Raw genomic sequence first — 19778 nt, forward strand, 5'->3', positions numbered from 1 at the left:
CAGTCTGGACGAAAACAAAGTTTATTAGTTAATTCTTGGAAAGATGAGTATTGGTGGGTCATATTTCTTAGACTGAGAGTTTGTGAGACGACTTTTTTGAAAGGGAATGAGTACCACTGAAACTCTTGTCTTAAACTTACGATTAGTGTATGTCTTTCTTAGAAAACAGCAAGAAAAACTTCAAATTATTGATAATTTACATGGAATAATGCTAAAGTTCTGGTTCACATAACAAATGGAAAGTGACATTACATTACATAGCTAGCATGGAAAGCTGCATCTGGCGTCACAGTTCAAGAATTTAAGCTGCATTGGCAACAACGAGCGGACTCCTTTATGCGAGGACACTCTCACTCCTTGTCATATTCCGAGTTTTTTTTTCTCTCAGTTTTGCGTACTTTCATCATCCATTAGAGGCAAAGAGTTTCTTTGTCCTTGATCTCTCTCTCTCTCTCTCTCTCTCTCTCTCTCTCTCTCTCTCTCTCTCTCTCTCTCTCAGGAGACACTAAAATCCTTTGTTCATGAAGTTAAAGTATGTGGGACTTACGTGTGCGTATATACGTATGTGTATTCTTTAACGAGGGGTGCGCATGCGCAAGGTCTAAAGAATACAAAGCGCCTTACATGTGTGTACAAGTACACTACTAAGATTTTTTATCAAGTGTACGTGTAAGTAGACACGTTACCTCTACACATTTACTTTCATCTCCAAATTTAATAGACATGCACACACACAAGTGTTTATTAATTTATATACACATATACCGTATATGTGTGTGTGTGTGTGTCAGTGTCAAAAAAAAACGCTAACGTGCCTTTGAATATACAGAAAGTGGAGAGAAACAAACCGAGAACGTGCCGATGCAAATATCGGCTAAGGAAAACGAAATAAAAAACCGGGATTTTAGTAGCAGAAGAATTCGTATCCAGAGTTTTTCTTGTGAAGCTGAGCAGCGAATGGGTTCAGAGAAATCGGATTAGTACTCTCATGCCCTTTCCTGAAGTCATGGAAAGGTTATTGTAACCGGTGGGGATGCCCTTGCGTCATAATGTAGAATTCCTAATCCTCAATTAAGTATGAATGAGGGACAGGTGTTTCATATCGCGTCGCGGATGCTCAATTCAGATGAGCCTAGGTGAGATGAAAGATGGATGTTTTTACTCGGAATTCCGAAGGTTTACTGCTCTTAATCTTTAATAAGAGAAGGGATGGATGTCTTACATGGAATTCTGGAGATTGAGTTTAGCTGAGCTATCATAATATGTTCAGTCATGGATGTTTTTACTTGGAATCCCGAAGGTTTATTGCGGTTTAAGATGATTGCGGTTAATCTTCCATAACATAAAAGGTGGAAGTCTTACGTAGATTTCTGGTTAAGCGTTTTAATCAGTCGTTGATTAGATGTGAATGGGTTATGTGGAATCTCGGATGTTCAGTGTTTTTGAGTTTCGATAAGTAAGAGGTGGGTGTATTGTGTGGAATTCCAGATGTTTAGTCAGTTTAGCTTTCATAAGATAGAAGGTGGAGTTTCTTTAGTGGAATTTGTGATGCTCATTTCATTTAATCTTCGATCATACAAAAGATATAAGTTACAGGGAACTCAGGATTTTCATTTCAGTTCAAAATCCTCGATAAGATAAGAAAGGATGTCTTAGGTGGGATAAACATTCCAGTTAACATGTGATCAAAATAGGAGGAATTTTTAATATCCAGTTCAATTTATCGTCGACCAGATAAGAGATTAATGTCGTACGTTTAATAACTGGATGGCCAGTTCAGTTGAGCTTCCACAACACAAGAGGTAGGTTGGAAAATGGTGGGAAAAGGTGCGGAAGAACGTTTCAGCTGGATAGGGGAAAAGAAGCATAGTTCTCGTTATTTATTTCCGGTTTCAGAGTCCCTGATGTACTGTGTAAGCCTCACCTAAGGATTGAAGCTCATTAACACCTACCTTTATTTGCAGCACAGAGTTTGCTTTGCGCATGCGTGACCGCCTCGTTGTTAAAAAACTTCTGCGTTGGTATCTACACCACAAATGAAAAAGATCTAAAGAGATGGGTGCAAACGAATTTACATTCCTGATGTAAAATATATTCATTGCTAGCACATTTTATTAGGAAAAGCTGAAGGGACCATATTACTGATACGCTAAGAAAAACAACAGAAATATAATGGCTCCCGATTTGCAGCGATTCAAGAAAAGAAAGAAACAAACGCGAGAAGAAAATGAATCTCAAGTAGAGTGATCGATTTGCCTCGATGCCAGGCCAGCGAAAAGCGTATTCGAGACAGTGAGCGTGGGGTTATCTTAACCTATCGAATAAAAAAAAAAAAAAAGATCTGACAGAGCTTTCCTCTCTAGTGATCGTCATAATTCTTGGCACCCTTCCTCGGTAAGGTATAAAAATCAATTATTTAGCAGTTTATTGTATGTGTTAATGAGGTCGTTTTTAATTTCATCTATAGTGGTTATCCAGGTACAGTATTCAACAGTTGCTGTGCTGTATTATTATTATTATTATTATTATTACTGTTATTACTATTATTATTATTATTATTATTGCTAAGAAATTCACAATCTCATGAGAAACGATGTGTAATAAAAAATCCACAATTATATAGTAAACTATATAATTGTTTACTATATAATTGTGGATTTTTATTACACATTATTATTATTATTATTATTATTATTATTATTATTATTTATTATTATTATTATTATTATTATTATTATTATTATTATCTAATTTCCTAACTGGAAAACTGGAAAGATAGTGCTACAAGCCAAGGACCCCAATAATGATAAAAGGCCCGTATAGAGAAAAAAAATGCAAAGTAAAGAACAGCACATTACAAGAAACTAAACGATCGTTTAACAATCCCGCCTTATGACTGTTATTAATTTCACGGGGAGAATGATCGTCATTGAAACTAACCTGCCGACTTTTTCATTCTTCAAAATTTCATCCACAAGAGTTAGCAGAAAATGATATTAGAGTGCTCGCCAAACCTTCATAGATTTGAATAGACGGTGTTTCTTCAGCAACGAATCGAGGTATTATCACACGAGCAACGAACTGAGGTATTATCACACGAGCATGTTTTCTGGCTATTATAGCGTCCTGCTGTCAAAATTTGCGCCAAATAGCCAATACTGGTGATAGAATTAAACCCACTCATTTTCGATTTTGCGAAGCATCACTTTAATACGTATGAGGGACTTCAAAATATGCACCAGGATACAAAACATTTTGGCAGCATCGCGCTGCAAAATCGGGCGGTAAGATTTACGTAAATAAATAAATAGAAGAGTAAATTAATAAATAAATAAATGAATGATACTGTGAATATGGACTGCGCAGCCATTGTTGTATGATCAGATATCTATTGTTTCTATACTAACTCGCATTAAATCGACATAAAGGTCTTGGTTGACTTTGAACAGAAGGCACAGATAAATGCCCAACATCATTAGTTCTGTATTTTTCATTTCTTATCAGAAAGGACTGAGCTTTTAACTTTATTATTATTATTAGGCATTAGAATAGAATATTGAATTTTTGGCCAAAAGCCAAGCACTGGGACCTATGTGGTCATTCAGCGCTGAAAAGGAAATTGCGAGTAGAAAGGCTTGAAAGGTGTAACAGGAGGAAAACCTCGCTGTTGCACTATGAAACAATTGTTAGGAGAGGGTGGAAAGTAAGATGGTAGAAAGAATATGAATGGAGGTGCAGTAAAAGGAATGAAAGGGGTTGCAGCTAAGGGGCCGAAGGGACGCAGCAAAGAACCTTCAGTAATGCCTACAGTGCACCTCATGAGGTGCACCGACGGCACTGCCCTCCTACGGGGATTATTAGGCATTAAGCATCATTGTGGCGGAGTCATTATATGCCACACAAGATAAGTTACCGAAATTCCTTGCGCTTTAAATTGGCAGTTCAGCCTCTCACAACCATATGTTAATACAATATGCGTATTATAAGCCTGTGTTCATGCCCTAGTTAATTGGTGAAGCTCGGAATATAAAATTCGAGATGTCTCTGTAAAAAGATTCATCATGTGGAATTTTGATGGACGTTCTCTCAATAGTTTGCTGATAAAAGATTTTCGTTTGAGTTTCAGTGAAACGGATATTCCTAGCACACACGTTCTTTATTCATTACTTTATTTATTGATTGATTGATTGATTTATTTTTTATTTTTTATTTATTAATTTATTAATTTATTTATTTGTTTGTTTATTCATTTATGTATTGAAAATCAGCTGAAATTTGAGTTGCGTTGAAAAGGTAGCTCTTGTGAACGTGACTTTACATACATCGTCTTTATTGGCGTTTTTTTCTTTTTTTCAGTTTTATTTTTCTTGCGTTAGGAAAAGGAATAAAAATAGGAGGTGATGGTAAGGGATTTAACGTCCAAGGTTCTTCATTCATTTTTTGTAAATGCAGATTTAAAGGGATTTATTTTTTTACCTGGTAAGGTGTTACGCTCTTTCATTCAGCATCAAGTATTCGGTGAAAATAAAGTTATAATTGACATTGATATTTGTATATCATTGTAGTGAAATATAAATTGTAATTTTTTTCTCAGTCAGAGGGATTTTGTGCACATCAAACTCTGTTATGTCTGTGTCTGAAAATAATGTTTCCTTTCCCACGTGTGATGTTGCAAAAATCGATTTCATCATAATATAACATCATGTTTTTTTTTTTTTTTTAGATATCTTTTTACTTCGTCACTGTTGTCTTTTATCTGGTATCAGAATTATAAATATTTCATTTTGTGATTTCGATCGAGGTGATAATAATAATAATAATAATAATAATAATAATAATAATAATAATAATAATAATAATAATTATCATTATCCAAGCCCGAAGATATAAAAGCAGTAGTGAGAGCAGTAAAAAAATATTATTATTATTATTATTATTATTATTATTATTATTATTATTATTATTATTATTATTATTATTATTATTATTATTATAGAAGCCAGGTGATATAAAAGAAATATCGAAAACAGAAATAAAAAACATGTGAAAAACTGTGATTAATATTACTTTTTTTTTATTATCACAGAGGCCAGATGGCATCAAAGCGACAGTGAGAACAGAAAGGAAACAACAACAAAAAACGTTATTATTATTATTATTATTATTATTATTATTATTATTATTATTATTATTATTATTATTATTATTATTATTATTATCATCAATTTCCTCTTGCAGGAGAACGTATTACTGAAACAAAGGGGAAGCAGCAGTATTCGCATCATAGATTTCGGATCATCCTGTTACGTCCATCAGCGAGTGTATACCTACATCCAAAGTCGTTTCTACAGGTCGCCCGAGGTCATCTTGGGCCTCCCTTACGGCCTGCCCATCGATATGTGGAGCCTAGGTGAGTGACCCGCCTGCCTGCCGGGGTGGTTGTTGTTGTTATTATTATTATTGCGATCGATATTGATGTTGTTGTTTGTGTGATCAACTAAGAAGGATAAAAATAATGATGGTAATTTTTTATTATTTGTTGTAAAAGTAGTAATTACAGTATCGGTAGTAGTAATGGTAGTAGTAGTATTAGTGAGTAGTTAGGGTGGGAAATAATAATAATAATAATAATAATAATAATAATAATAATAATAATAATTATTATTATTATTATTATTATTAGTATTAGTAGTAGTAGTAGTAGTAGTAGTAGTAGTAGTAGTAGTAGTAGTAGTAGTAGTAGTTCCAAGAAGTGGGGCATTTTGGGGTAGTAATAATAATAACATTATTAATAATAATATTATTATTATTATTATTATTATTATTATTATTATTAAAGCAAATTCAAACCCCAGAATACTTGACCAAAGTTCAGTACATTTGAAGTAAGAAATAAAAAAAACTGAAATTGTAAAGAGGTAGTGATATTTCTGTTTATTATATGAAGCCCAATACAATGCAAAAGATATGAAGAAAGGTGATAGATTTTGGGGTACCACAACACAAAAACCAGAAAGAGAGAGAGAGATTCGAACCCACAGATAATGAGGACTCTCTCTCTCTCTCTCTCTCTCTCTCTCTCTCTCTGCCTTGTATAATTGCACGCTTAGAGTACGAGCCCCCTCATTGGCTGTCCAGAATGAAAGGTGTCATCTTACTGGAATATTGTAATGACTGTCGCATAGTGATTGATGGGTTTACTTGATAAGTTTGAGTGTCGTGGATGTCTTACAATGTTCAAGTCACGTTAATCGATGTCTGTAAATTTTTATATCTTTTTAGGGATTTTTTAAAATTATATTCTATTTCTTTTTATTTTTAATGGTAATTTGTTTGAGGAAAATGATTTTTAATAGTTCTGATGCGAGGCAATATTTTAGGTCTCTGAAAAGTGAACTATGCTCTGTAATTGAGAGTTTTTGAGGTGAAGATTGGTGTTAATGATACTTAATGGTAGATGGAATAGACTGCTGTGTAAGCGCCAATTCCACTGATTTTTGTTGATATCTCCTTTCATGTGGTCTCCAACGTCTCTTTGGCCTTATTTAGTTTTATAAGGAACTTGTAAACTTACCCATATATTTTCCCTTCGTCGTAAAGTGCAATAAGCACTTTTCGAATGCCGGTGAATGCACCAAGTATCTTAGCGCTTGCATGCCTCGATACATATGTTGATTAAGAGTATATCATTTATAAATTTTGGAGATATCCTCGTACATTTCCCACTTGGGCACTCCACTTCCTCTTTGAAGCACCCCACTTTCTTTCCCCCCGCCCCCTCCCAAAAGCTTGGGGGAGCAGCACTTCTGACAGCCGTAATTTTCGACTCGAACTGTAATCTTTGTTGACGGTGCTCACCTCCTGTGAAATTAACGCTCATCAAATTTGCGGGGCTGGTTTGAAAAAACTCTTTAATCACACCCAAACATTCTCCTTCTGCATCTATCGCTAAGGTTTCCTCTTATCCTTTTGACTTTTAATGAGTTTTTTTTTTTTTTTACTTTGAAGCTTTGTTCGTTTCCTGACGCGTGTTGGTTGGTAAATAGGTCCCAGAGGTCCATGTCAGACCTAGTGTTTCCTTCAATACCTTTTTACAGTCCTCCATTGGGCAAATGCCCGTGTTGGCATAAGGCAAGTTTAATCTAAATCCAACCAATCATCCTGTTAGTGTGAAAATCAAAAGAATAAAGTAATTCTTCTCCCCCCCCCACCCCAGGAAAGGTCCAAAAAGTAAAATACGTAGAAATAGACTTAGCCCTGAGTTGTTGACAGGCTGCCTTTTGTGTAAATGCAGATTATATTATTTCCTGTATCTTCTTTTCCTACTTTTTCTTGTGCGTAAAGTACATTTAATTACCAGTGGAGAGCTAATGACTGTTCCGAAGCAACCTCCGCAGGTTTTTTTTTTTTTTTTTTTTTTTTTGCCTAATCTTGAAGTGGATGCCATTTTAGAGCAATACTCGGGCGGATAAATCATGTTTTAATGTAAAAAATACGATATAAAGTAAAAACTAGGAAATGCCCCGTAAATTATAGAATCATATTTTAGATCAGAGCTTGACTGAGTAATTCTTATTTTGTAAGAATCCTTGAGTGGATAGCTCATGTTTTGTAACATTAACATTATTAAATCCCTAATGCAAACAGGAAAAAAAGCAGAATTCTTTTAATATATTCATACGCGAGAGAAAGCCTTCAACGTATTATTGATGCTCCTAATATCACAATGTTTGTCGAAATACACTTATAGTTGAAGGAAAGTTACCCAACATCTTAGAGGTATTCTTAGGTCTTTTTTTTATTTCTGGCGGGTATTCTGCCCTTTGTATGAGATGATTAATGTTTTTCAGTCCGGTATTGTTAGAGCATTGTCCATTTATAAACTGGGATTTACGAGCTATTGCACAATCTATTTACACGTAACTGTACAATAGGTGTATGCAGCTGCGTTTTAATGAGCAGAACTTGACTATTATACATTCATTCATACAAAAAGAGAGAGAGAGAGAGAGAGAGAGAGAGAGAGAGAGAGAGAGAGAGAGAGAGAGAGAGAGAGCCAATACCCCTCTCGTTTGAAGAGAATATGCGATTAACCAACTCCTGGAAATCTTTCCAGATACCGACCTCGCCTTAAAGCCGTGTAAAAGCTGCCTCGCTAATCGACTAGCCGATATCGAATAAAGTTTTATTTTCGCTTTCTTTGCAGGATGTATCCTGGCTGAGTTGTACACAGGATACCCCCTGTTTCCGGGAGAGAATGAGGTTGAACAACTCGCCTGTATCATGGAGGTCCTGTCGTTGCCTCCACATCACCTCCTTATAGCGGCCTCCAGACGTAGACTCTTCTTCGGTGAGTTTTCCTTTATATGATTAATATATGTATATATATATATATATATATATATATATATATATATATATATATATATATATATATATATATATATATATATATATATTATCTGCTAATCCACTGAGCTCTTGGCATGAGGATTAAACAGTTTACTCTTCATTTTTATATATACCAACTCATTTATCTCACTATCAGGAACTCATTTAACTAACGGAAGGAAGTTTGTTATTGGTGTGTTTTGCTAACTAATTTACCTCATAGGAGGATCATAGAATTAGATAATTAAATGAGCAGTTAAACTGTTTTATTTTACCATTTCTACCAACAACAAAACTTAGCGAAAGAGGCTCATTTGACAAAGAAAGAAAAGTTCTTAGTTTTCCTTTAGCTCATTTATTTTGCTTGGTTTGGAAAGGAACATTTTTTCCGTCGTTACTAGTAACCCATTTACGTGATTAAAGGAGCTCATTTAATTAGCAAGGTATTTCTCCGGAGTACTCTTTTATCTCAAAGAATTCGTATGGAAGAATGGCTCATTTACACCACTGGAAGAGGAGCCGTATAAGTATTTCTGTTAATACACAATATATTTTTCCACATTGTTTTTATCTATTTTTCTCAAATTTCCAATTTTTATTTATTATAGGCTATATATATTTTTTATTTCAATTTACTGTACATACGTTTATTTGTTACTGCATATACCTGTTTCTTCTTGCACTACATAGATCTGAGGTTTAATACAATGTGTATACCTGTTAAAATTTTTATAAATTCACGTACTGTACATAATTGTATACATATTATTACCTACACGTGTTAATTGTTGAATTACAGAAATTTAACGATTAATACAATGTACATAATTGTTCGTTCTTTTATAATTTCATTTACTGTGCAAAGTATTTATTTGATTACGTACATGTGTTTATTTATGCACTGCATAGATTTGATATTAAATACCAATGTATGTAAGTGTAAAACTGTCATTATTTCATAGACTGTACAGTATATTCTTGTAATTATTCCATCACATAGAAGTACTGTATCTATTTTGCGTCACGTAGAATCTGATGTCAGACAGAAAGAATGTAATAAAGTGTTCATTCTCACCCTGTGCCTCCTCCTTCCCCCTCCAGACTCCAAGGGCAACCCTAGGTGTGTGACGAACAGTAAAGGAAAGAAGAGGCGCCCCGGCTCACGTGACCTGGCTTCCGTCCTGAAATGTTCAGACTCGCATTTCGTCCATTTCATTGCACGCTGCCTCGAGTGAGTAACAACCCACCCCCCCCCACTTTTTGTTTTTTTATTTTACCCACTACACTTTTATTTATTCCACTTTTTTTTTAGATTTCCTGCAATTGAATCATGCAGGCTCGTATTTTTTCCATTTTTATCCGGCTGTCACTCATACGAGGTGATCCGGAATGTCACGGTGCTTTTGTTTTATTGCTTTTATTTTATTCTTGATGGTGTCGGCTTTTCCCGTGTTGGGATGTCATTGCAAGGAAGTATAAAAGTTGTACGTTTATGCGTGTATGTATGATGTACTCACATTTGCACATTATATATATGTATATGTATATATATATATATATATATATATATATATATATATATATATATATATATATATATATATATATATATATATATATATATATATATAATGTGTGTGCATTCATTTATAGTGTTTATTGATTTATTGCCTAAGAATTACAACGTTAAGCAAAATCCTTCTTATATATGCTATTTTGACTCATCTCGAAAACCATCAAAATTACAATTCAAAATAATAAAATAGCAATGGACAATAAAGCAAATAAATCAACCAGCTAGTATATTTATTCATCTCTTTGCTTCTTTATATATCTATTCGATTCTTTGCTTCTTTATTCGTCTTTTTAGTTGATTTTCCTCATGCAATCCAACACCTTGACTCCCCTGCAGATGGGATCCCAGCACCAGAATGACACCCGAGGAGGCTCTACAGCATGAATGGCTCCACTCTCCCCTCTCATCCAACATCTCCTCTTCATCCACCTCATCCACATCCACCCAGGCGGGCACTGGAGACCGCAGGGCGGGGGGAGTGGCGAACGGGGCCAACGCTGGGGTCCCCAGGCGACCTGGACCCATCACTCAGGATTCCACGGAGGATGAAAACTTCACTCTATATACGGTTAGCAAATAAAAAAAATTTTACGCGTATTTAAATATATATATATATATATATATATATATATATATATATATATATATATATATATATATATATATATACATATATATATGTATATATATATATATATATATATATATATATATATATATATATATATATATATATATATATATATATATATATATATATATATATATATATATATATATATATATATATATATATATATATATATATATATATATATATATATAGGTAGATAGACAGATAGATAGATAGATATTAAATGTTAATTTTTGCTAGTGACAAAACCGCAGATATAACGTAGTAATGATAGTGCAAGAGCGTTGAATTCTCAATTATTGAGTTTAATTTTGTATGGGAATATTATTATTGTTAAGTAGAGTGCGCGAATTTGCATATTCAGCAAGTCAAAAATGCCGTTAACCTGCGAAAAAAGAGTCCAGTAAAGGAAGTGAAAAATCGAGATACGAGAATACAAGTTTGATAAATGTTCGTAGACCACAAATCTCCGCCAAGGTTAGACAGTCCAGTCCCTTCCACCTCCGGACCCAGTCAGTGGGCCATACTGCCCCAAAAGTTACATTCCTACCTCTCTCAAAATCTAATCACTTGTTGTCAGTTAAGATGCCCACTTTGGTCAAAAACGAAATACTAAAACTCCACTTTAATATCTTGCATAATCCTGCGAACAAACACAAATAAAAATCCTAAAAAAGGAGCAATAAACATCAATCTATGCTTACACAGATTTATGCAATATACTTCAGAAAACTAAGGCAGTGGAGGAAAACTTATCCCCTTACACATTATTGGCTTGGAAATAATACACCGTTTACGTGAAAAAGAATGTATTTAGTAACGTAGAAATGAATGCATATAAAAGCCCTCATTTTGGTATACAAAATAAAATAAGTTTACAAAATAAAATAAGTTTGCCTCTTCAGTTCTTTTTAATTTACTTTACAGTATATGATTTTCTTTCTTATTTATATTTCGAACATATGACCTTTTGTCTCGCACTCCCCAACCTGTCGCCAAATCTCGAGGCTTAGAGGAAGTCTCTGTCCCGCTAGGTTTCTATTAACAAAATAGTAATTTGATGATTAAGAAAGTATGGCCATTGTAAAATCTCTGAATGATGTACAGAAACTTTCTTTTCACGGATAATTGATGTTTATTAGGTATTTAGGGAAGACTAATTAGGCACTGAAGGAAGGCTCTCTAGCTATCTAGGAGAGATATATTGGGTAATTTTTGAAGATTAACCTGATTGGGAGCGAATTGCTGAGTTCATTGCGTTGAATACTTGTATCTTTTAGAGGAAACCAGTCAAGTCCTTTAGGGGACACCACTTGAGCTTTTAAGGTGAAATAATCAGGGCTCTCTGGTAAAACACTCAGGTCTGGAAGGACGAGTCTCAAGGTCCTTAGAGAAACTTAGTCAGATCTGCAGGCCAGCACACAAGGTCCTAATGGGAATTTAGGAAGCTCCTAACGGAATTTTACCTCAGGGCATTGTAATCAGGTTTTTCTGGTTGAATATTAGTGTCTTAAAGGAATAAGTGAGTTAGGTTCTTTGGATTTTAGCAGGGCAATACTTTTCATGTAAGGATACCGGGAATTCAACGAGAGAAAACATGACGTTGCTAGAGAATATTGTCTTGTTTATTGAAGGTAAATTTAAGGAAAACTTGTTTATCGTTGTCGACCAAAGCCTCGTGCCGGTACGTGGCCTTACTCTTTGTTTCTAACTAAATTATAAAAGTAGTATGGGGTAGACTCATAACACTGTTCGTTGTTAACCTCCCGGGGGTTTGGTAAATGAAATAAGGAAGGTATTAGTAATCAGATTAGCTTTCAGCAGGTAGGGGCGATGACCTCTTTACCTACCTGTTCACTACTCGATTGCAACTCTTTAAGCCCCGGGTTAATTATAGGTGCCTAATAAGTAGGTGAGTTCGTGTGACTTATGCTGTATGGGGCAGTTTTATTAGAAGAAAAATATCCAAAGTAGTTTTTGATTAGCGATAATACTCTCGAATTTAAGGGCTCTCGAAATTATTTTTCTATCATATTAAGTAGACGAATATTCACTTTCTTGTTTCTTGTTCTCCTCTCCACAAAAAAATGTTGGCTTTTTTTTATTATAAAAGTGTTAGTCAGAATAGTAGTTTTATGCCAAGAAAACTTTTTTTAAGAGGTCAGAATAGTATTTTTATGCCAAGAAAACTTTCTTGAAGAGGTCAGAATAGTATTTTTATGCCAAGAAAACTTTTTTTAAGAGGTCAGAATCGTATTTTTATGCCAAGAAAACTTTCTTGAAGAGGTCAGAATAGTATTTTTATGCCAAGAAAACTTTCTTGAAGAGGTCAGAATAGTATTTTTATGCCAAGGAAACTTTTTTTAAGAGGTCAGAATAGTATTTTTATGCCAAGAAAACTTTCTTGAAGAGGTCAGAATAGTATTTTTATGCCAAGAAAACTTTTTTTGAAGAGGTCAGAATAGTATTTTTATGCCAAGAAAACTTTTTTGAAGAGGTCAGAATGGTATTTTTATGCCAGCAAAATTTTATCATGTGAAGAGAAAGTCTTATAACCAGTTTTAGATGCAATTCTCCCTTTATTTTGAAAACTGCATTTTTATTATTTTATTTTTAATTACTGATTTGTACTTGAGAGATCTCTCAATTCTCGTGTAGCATTAGGCTTTCCACGTAAACAAGACTTTCGCGAAGAGAAAAAAGGTAACGAGAACCTTTCCCCATTCAAGTACATCATTGTCCCTCTCCTTTCAGGTCTACAAAGGCAAGCGCCATCGCGACGCCAGCGCCACCGTGGGCGAAGCTGGCGCCAAGCAGGAGACGACGACTTCCTCCAACGCCACCAACACCAACACGACCACTACTACCTCCAACTTGGGTGTCAACGGCAACCATCCGGACGGCACCTCCGCCGAGAACTCCTTGGACGACTCCGGCACTTTCCTCCCACCCATTCTCTAAAAGCCTCAGAGAGGGCCAGGCCCCTAGAGGAGGACGGACTCCTGTCGCCGTCGTCATCGTCGTGAGGGACCCGCCGTCTGTGGTGGTGTTTGTGCTTGCAAGAGGAATAATAATAATAATAATAATAATTATCCTCCAGTGAAGTCAAATAAAAAGGAGAAGAAAATTTGAGATGTGGCTCCTAGGCTGACTTGTGTACAGCGGAAGGAAACTCTTTTTAATTCATCCTGAGATCTATTTTTTTTTCGGTCATTTCGAGCCCTCGGGGCGAGAGGGGGGGAAATGGCCCTGGTGCAACAGATTCAGTGATAATAATGAAAATGTTAATGATACGTGACATTTTTGATGAATTGGTGTTCGTGGTGTATATGTTAGTGTGTGTGTGCATATACATGTATATGGATACATGTACTGCATATATATATATATATATATATATATATATATATATATATATATATATATATATATATATATATATATATATATATATATATATATATATATATATATGCATGTATGTACATGTATGTATGTATATTGTATAGTAACTGATCAGTGAGAAAACAAGTAATAATGACGTATGAAATATAAAATATATCCACATAATATCTGAATGGCATTGTATAAAACACATAATACTTATGCAGTGTCGGACTGAACGCGAGAGACTTTTATCTGTAAGCCAATGGAATCCCAATGTGCCCTATGCTCTATCTAGGTAGAAAGGTGTAGCTAAGGTCATGTTAGGTATGGCAGATTAATCCCGCCCTTTTTTTTTTTATTGTTTCATAGTTTTCCTTTGCATATCTTACGTCTTTGTAAGGATGTCTGATGTCTTACTTGTCTGTGCCATCTTGTACTTCTTCATTGTCTGAGCAGTATTTAGTCATGTTTTCGTCTGCTTTGTTTTGTATGTTTTTTTTTTTTTACACGTATCACACGAGTGGTTTCTATTCAGTGTGTGTTTGTCTCTCTCTCTCTTGTTTTTTTTTTTTATTTTGTTACGAACTTCTTACTTTCGTCATCTGTGGGTGCATTTTTTTCCCAACATTTTACAGATTCTCTTGTTTTTTTTCAGTTCTGAGTTTTCCACAGTTGACATACTTTTATCCTTTTACTCTTTTTCAGTTACCTTCTGTTCTTTTCGTTGAAGTTCTTAAATGCTAAACCTCTGCATCCATTTTTTATACTCTAATATTCAGCTGTTTCTCATTTTTCGTTTTTATCCAGTTTCTTACAATACTGGCAAGGACCCACCCGTGAGCAGATCATATAATGACTAATGGCTGATATTTCCATGGCCTGAAGAACCAGCTGTATCTCTGGGGAAAAAATATAAGCGCATAAATCATAACTTGTGATATGCCAACTTTGCTTCGACTCCTTTTGGTCGGTGAGAAAGCAACAGCCTTTAGTCCCCATAAGAAATGTCTGCTTGGGGTGGATCTTCTCGTCTCTCCTTCTGACAGCTTTAAATAGTTATGGTTCCTCTTTCTATTTCTTGTATAATGGCTGACCTCACATCCATCTCCCAATAAATAGCGAGTAAATATATAAGTAACATTAGAGATTTCGAAGATGTACAAAAGAATCTAGTGACATGATGGTAGCGATTTTTAACCCTGAGGAAATGCTGGAAGTTGTAGTGACGATAATTATTAAGAATAACAAAAACTATAATTCTTAAACAGATTATTTTGCGGGAAGTTAAAACTAAAAGAAAACCGAATCTATTTTTTTGTGGCGAAATCACTTATTCTATTTTGATCCTGAAACACAGTGTAGAGGAAACTACATCCCTTCTAAACTCCTACCTTCCTTAACCAAGCCTTGGAGAGAGAAAGAGAGAGAGAGAGTGAGAGAGAGATTCCTCGCTTCTTGCTGGTTTCGGGTATTTTGAAATAATATTTCATAATAGCGACTGAAGCCCAACATTTTCTGCTGTTTTCTAGTACTACTACAGTTCGTCTTTCATACAGCGACACACGTCTTTACAAAATGAACATGACAACCTTTCAGATATGCGCATGCTCAGTCTGCTCGTCTTTCTGTCTGTCTCTTTGGCTGTCTGTCTGTCTGTCTCTCCAAGCCCTGGGATAACTCTCTCTCGTGAGACTCAGCCTTATCATGGCTCTGTGATAGCCTATTTTTTACATATCTCTTTAAATTCAAAGCCTTACCAAAGATCCACCAAAGATGTCTCTCTTTTTTTTTTTTTTCTTAGTCATGACTTCTTATGAATGCTGAGATAGGATCCCCCCCTCCCTTCCTTTAGAATTCTGTATAATCTCTCGCCTCGCCCCCTCCCCTCCCCCCGCTTATATGGGTCTCCCGCAGGTTTTGTCATTCTGGCTTTGTCCAGGAGGAAGTTCTTTTGTGTGTTGAAAGTGTTTGCATAATGATTTTTAGCTTATGAACTCATGGATCCTTTCCAGATGATTTGCCGGTGAATTAGTGATATCCTGCGAGTGTCATGGAAGGAAGGAGACTAATGAGGATAGATCCTGTGGCTCTAAGATTTGTGTCCCCATCAACAGCCCTCCGCACAACCAAGGAAGCATATCTTTGGCCAATAAAATGATAGAATGGATACCAGCAAGACTGTTCATAATTTCAGTGTTAATTACAACCCATCCATAATCTGTAAGGAAGATGAGCTTAAGATGTCGATTCCTGTTTTATAGACAGCTATGGTTTCTGTGGACTCCTTTCGTGAGTCCAGAAAGTATAAGTATTACAAATCAAAGCGTTCTTTTCTTTTAGAGCGAAGTGACCAAAGAAGGACTTCGTCTTACAATAGGATTTTCACAGTACTGTGACATTTCTTTGATATCTTCGTTCAAGGTTTCTGTGTTTTGAAGATGTGCAATGCAGCTGGATTCCAGCTGCTTTGTCCCCCTTGTCCTGTGACAGTGCCTTAGCACAGTCATTACCCATTCATCCACTTTTCCTTTGTAATTCCGAATTATTTACCAGAACTCTTGTCGGATTAGCAAATAAGACGCTGGCATTGTCGAACGCTAAACACTCCAGTGGTACAAGTTGGGGCAACCAGAGCAAATGAAGATGGTCATTAATTATCCCTTGAGCAGTCGTCTTTGGGTTCTTTGTTTTCATTGTCTGTGCCTCTTGTGGGCATTCGCTGGAAGCTGCCCCTTCCATCATCTGATTTCCGGTGTCTCAGCAGACTCGGGTTTTAATCAGTGGAACCTCTGACGGTCGACGACATTGTCAATTTCCGTTTCAGTTCGATGGCTTTTGAATATATATCTTCATACCTAGGAACTCTGAATTTCCAAACAGTTACCCTAAAACCATGTTTCACAATCAGATTTACTCTAATAATAATAATAATAATAATAATAATAGTAAATGATCTAAAAGAGATATTCACCAAAGCCCAATTTGCCTTATCAGTTTCCATTCCAACTGCAGTGGCGGGGACTGTGCTGTGAGTCCTATGAATTTTCAAGGAATTTTAATTAGTTTCATATCAGTATGATGCAGTAAGATTATTGGATTGGGTATGCGCCTTCTAGATGAAATGGCAGCTTTATAAGAAAGAACACAATCCAAAGTATCAGTAGTTTTGATGAAAGTTCACGCAACCTTCTAGCTGGAGGCGAGAAAGGAGAATAAATTGACGATTTCTTTAGAAAGAAAATATTAAACCAGGAAAGAGAATGTCGGCCATGTTTATTCCTCTCAGGTCGGGACAATAATGGTCTGTTTTTACCAGGAATTATTTGACCCTTTTGATACAACTTAGTTTTCCAGTATTGGATGCTAATCTTCTGCATTAAACGCTAGTTCACAATTGAAAGCTAATTTCCTTACCGAAGGATAATTCCCTTATTAAAAGCTAGTTCCTTCTTTTGAAAGGTTATTCCCTAATGAAGAAGCTAAATCCCCTTTATGAAAAGTAATGGTCTCAGTGCAAGTTAATTCCCATATTGAATCCCTACCCATTTAATTAACTCATATAGTGAACTAATATTTGATTTAAAGCTATCCCTCAAACTGCAAGTTAATCTTCCTATTGAAATGATGGTCTCTTTGGAACTTGATTCACCTTGATATTCGATACTGAGCAGTGATTCCAAGAGATATATAATTAGATCTGTTCAAGGTTAAAAGAGTGCTTTGTTTACATTCCAGTAGCAAGGTAACCCTCCTTAACTGACATTTTTTTTATCCTCATGTGGGAATTCTTGTCACTGAGTTAAGACATGCTCAAGGATAATATTATATAACTGGAATCAGACTGTAGATGATTGAAAATGAAGAAGAGTAATAGAAATTTAACCGTAATAATAGAGTTAGTGATGTCAAATTGTCGTCTAGTTAGACTGGCAGAAGAAAAAAATGAATTTTTCCTACTATATAGTCTATTTTAGCTACAAATGTTTAAAATACTACTGTAATTCTCTATAGGAAAACTAGTTATTTTTTTCGCGAGCAACAACAGCACTCTTGACCCACGAGGTTCCTTTTTTTTATCAACTTGTCAATAAATGGCAGATTCTGCTGGACATTTCGTAGACTTGATATATACTCGTCCGTGGCTTAAGAGTCTTGTTCTTGCTCTCTCTGATGTAAACACTCTCTAGTGATATGAATGGGCTCAAGGGCCGATTTACTCTCATATCCAAGTAGGACTACCAACCATACCTCCCTCTTACGGCCTGGCTCTGCAGTGGTTCTGAGTTCAATAAGAAAGTGGTCGGTGACTGCGGTATTTTTTGAGTCTTAGTCAAATTTATTTTGAGAACAGTTTTTTTTTTTTTTTTGCATTAATTTTGCTGTGATTCACAGATTTATTGTTGAAGAGAGAAAGTTCAGTCTCTAACCCACTGTATTATATTTTATAACACCTACAGAACAAAAGAAATAATTAACTCAAGATATTTTTTAGTTTGACCTTGTCTTTGTAAACAGTGCGCTTGACATTTATGAGGGTAAAATAACACACTTTAACTCGAAACCTCCTTCATTTTGACCCGCTTTTGCAGATATTTTATTGTAATGTAATAAAAAATCATTCTTCATTATTTTCCCCAGCTGTATCATCACAATGCTTATTGGTTTCAAAAATTTCTCGATTGATTTCCGAGATGAATTTTGACAGTGGAGCTCAGTACCTCCGAGATTATGCACGTTGGTGACCTTGCTTGGATATGAATGCGGGTTTAATGTGATTTATGATTGCTAAAACTGTGGTTTAATTCAGTCTACAGGTTTTTTTTTTTTTTTTTTTTTGTAGCGCTCGAGCTTTGATTTTACTATTTCAGCAACTGTATTATGATTTCATTCAACCTTTTGAGAGTTTATAGGTGAAAAAAGAAAAAAACATTGGATGTGGTATTAAGTTCCACATATTGAACCATTCAATATTATTTGATATCTCATGCGCCTATAGTCATACATAATTTACAACAACAGGCCTAATCCTTCTTTTTTTATTTTGTATTTTTTATATATATAGATAAGAATATGTACACTTCAAAAGTGTTCTGTACATTATGAACAGGTATTTATTAAAATGGTCTAAGGAAGATGTATATCTTATACACAACATTTTGGTTCGCAAATATAGTGTATAGTTTGTGTTTATGTAACTTTTCTCTTTTGTCTATGTTGTAATGTATCAAATGTTATTGTATATTTATTACATTTGACCTGAATGATAAGTAGACAATGCTAAATAAAAACAAATGAAATGAGCTTGTTTGTTTCACCTTTATTGCAAAACTCTTCATGTCGCAAAAGTAAATGTAAAGGCACACGTAGTGTTTACATATTTAACACACACACACACACACACACACACACACACATATATATATATACATATATATATATATATATATATATATATATATATATATATATATATATATATATATATACATATAAATATGTACATATTTTATGATAAATTATTTTATGATAAAAGGCCAGATATAACATATTTTTTTCGCGGGCTTTCGAGTTATAAAACCTCATCATCAGGTTGGAAACTTGACAAGGATGAGAACCACTGAAATTATAAAATGAATTGCCGTACTAAAACCTTAGTTAAAAAGCTAGCAAAACATAAAAAGAATATCAAATACAAACTAAAAACGAATCACAAAAATAACTGTACAAGGATTTATCCGCATATCCAGAAAGCAGAGCTTGAAAGGAAAAGAAACAAGGGCAAGAAAATAT

General features: G+C 34.9%; 1 protein-coding gene across 1 annotated transcript in view; it reads left to right on the plus strand.

Annotated features, from left to right (window-relative positions):
- LOC136848145 (uncharacterized) overlaps window positions 1-14012 on the plus strand; it is a 307270-nt gene extending 293258 nt beyond the window's left edge. The window contains exons 9-13 of the mRNA XM_067120423.1: window positions 5239-5410; window positions 8207-8350; window positions 9493-9622; window positions 10304-10535; window positions 13356-14012. Of these exons, the coding sequence (XP_066976524.1) occupies window positions 5239-5410; window positions 8207-8350; window positions 9493-9622; window positions 10304-10535; window positions 13356-13562 (885 nt within the window). The 3' untranslated portion in view covers window positions 13563-14012. The remainder of the gene's footprint in view (window positions 1-5238; window positions 5411-8206; window positions 8351-9492; window positions 9623-10303; window positions 10536-13355) is intronic.
- The last annotated feature ends 5766 nt before the right edge of the window (window positions 14013-19778 follow it).

This window comes from Macrobrachium rosenbergii, chromosome 18 (genome assembly GCF_040412425.1).
Source record: "Macrobrachium rosenbergii isolate ZJJX-2024 chromosome 18, ASM4041242v1, whole genome shotgun sequence".
Lineage (NCBI taxonomy): Eukaryota > Metazoa > Arthropoda > Malacostraca > Decapoda > Palaemonidae > Macrobrachium > Macrobrachium rosenbergii.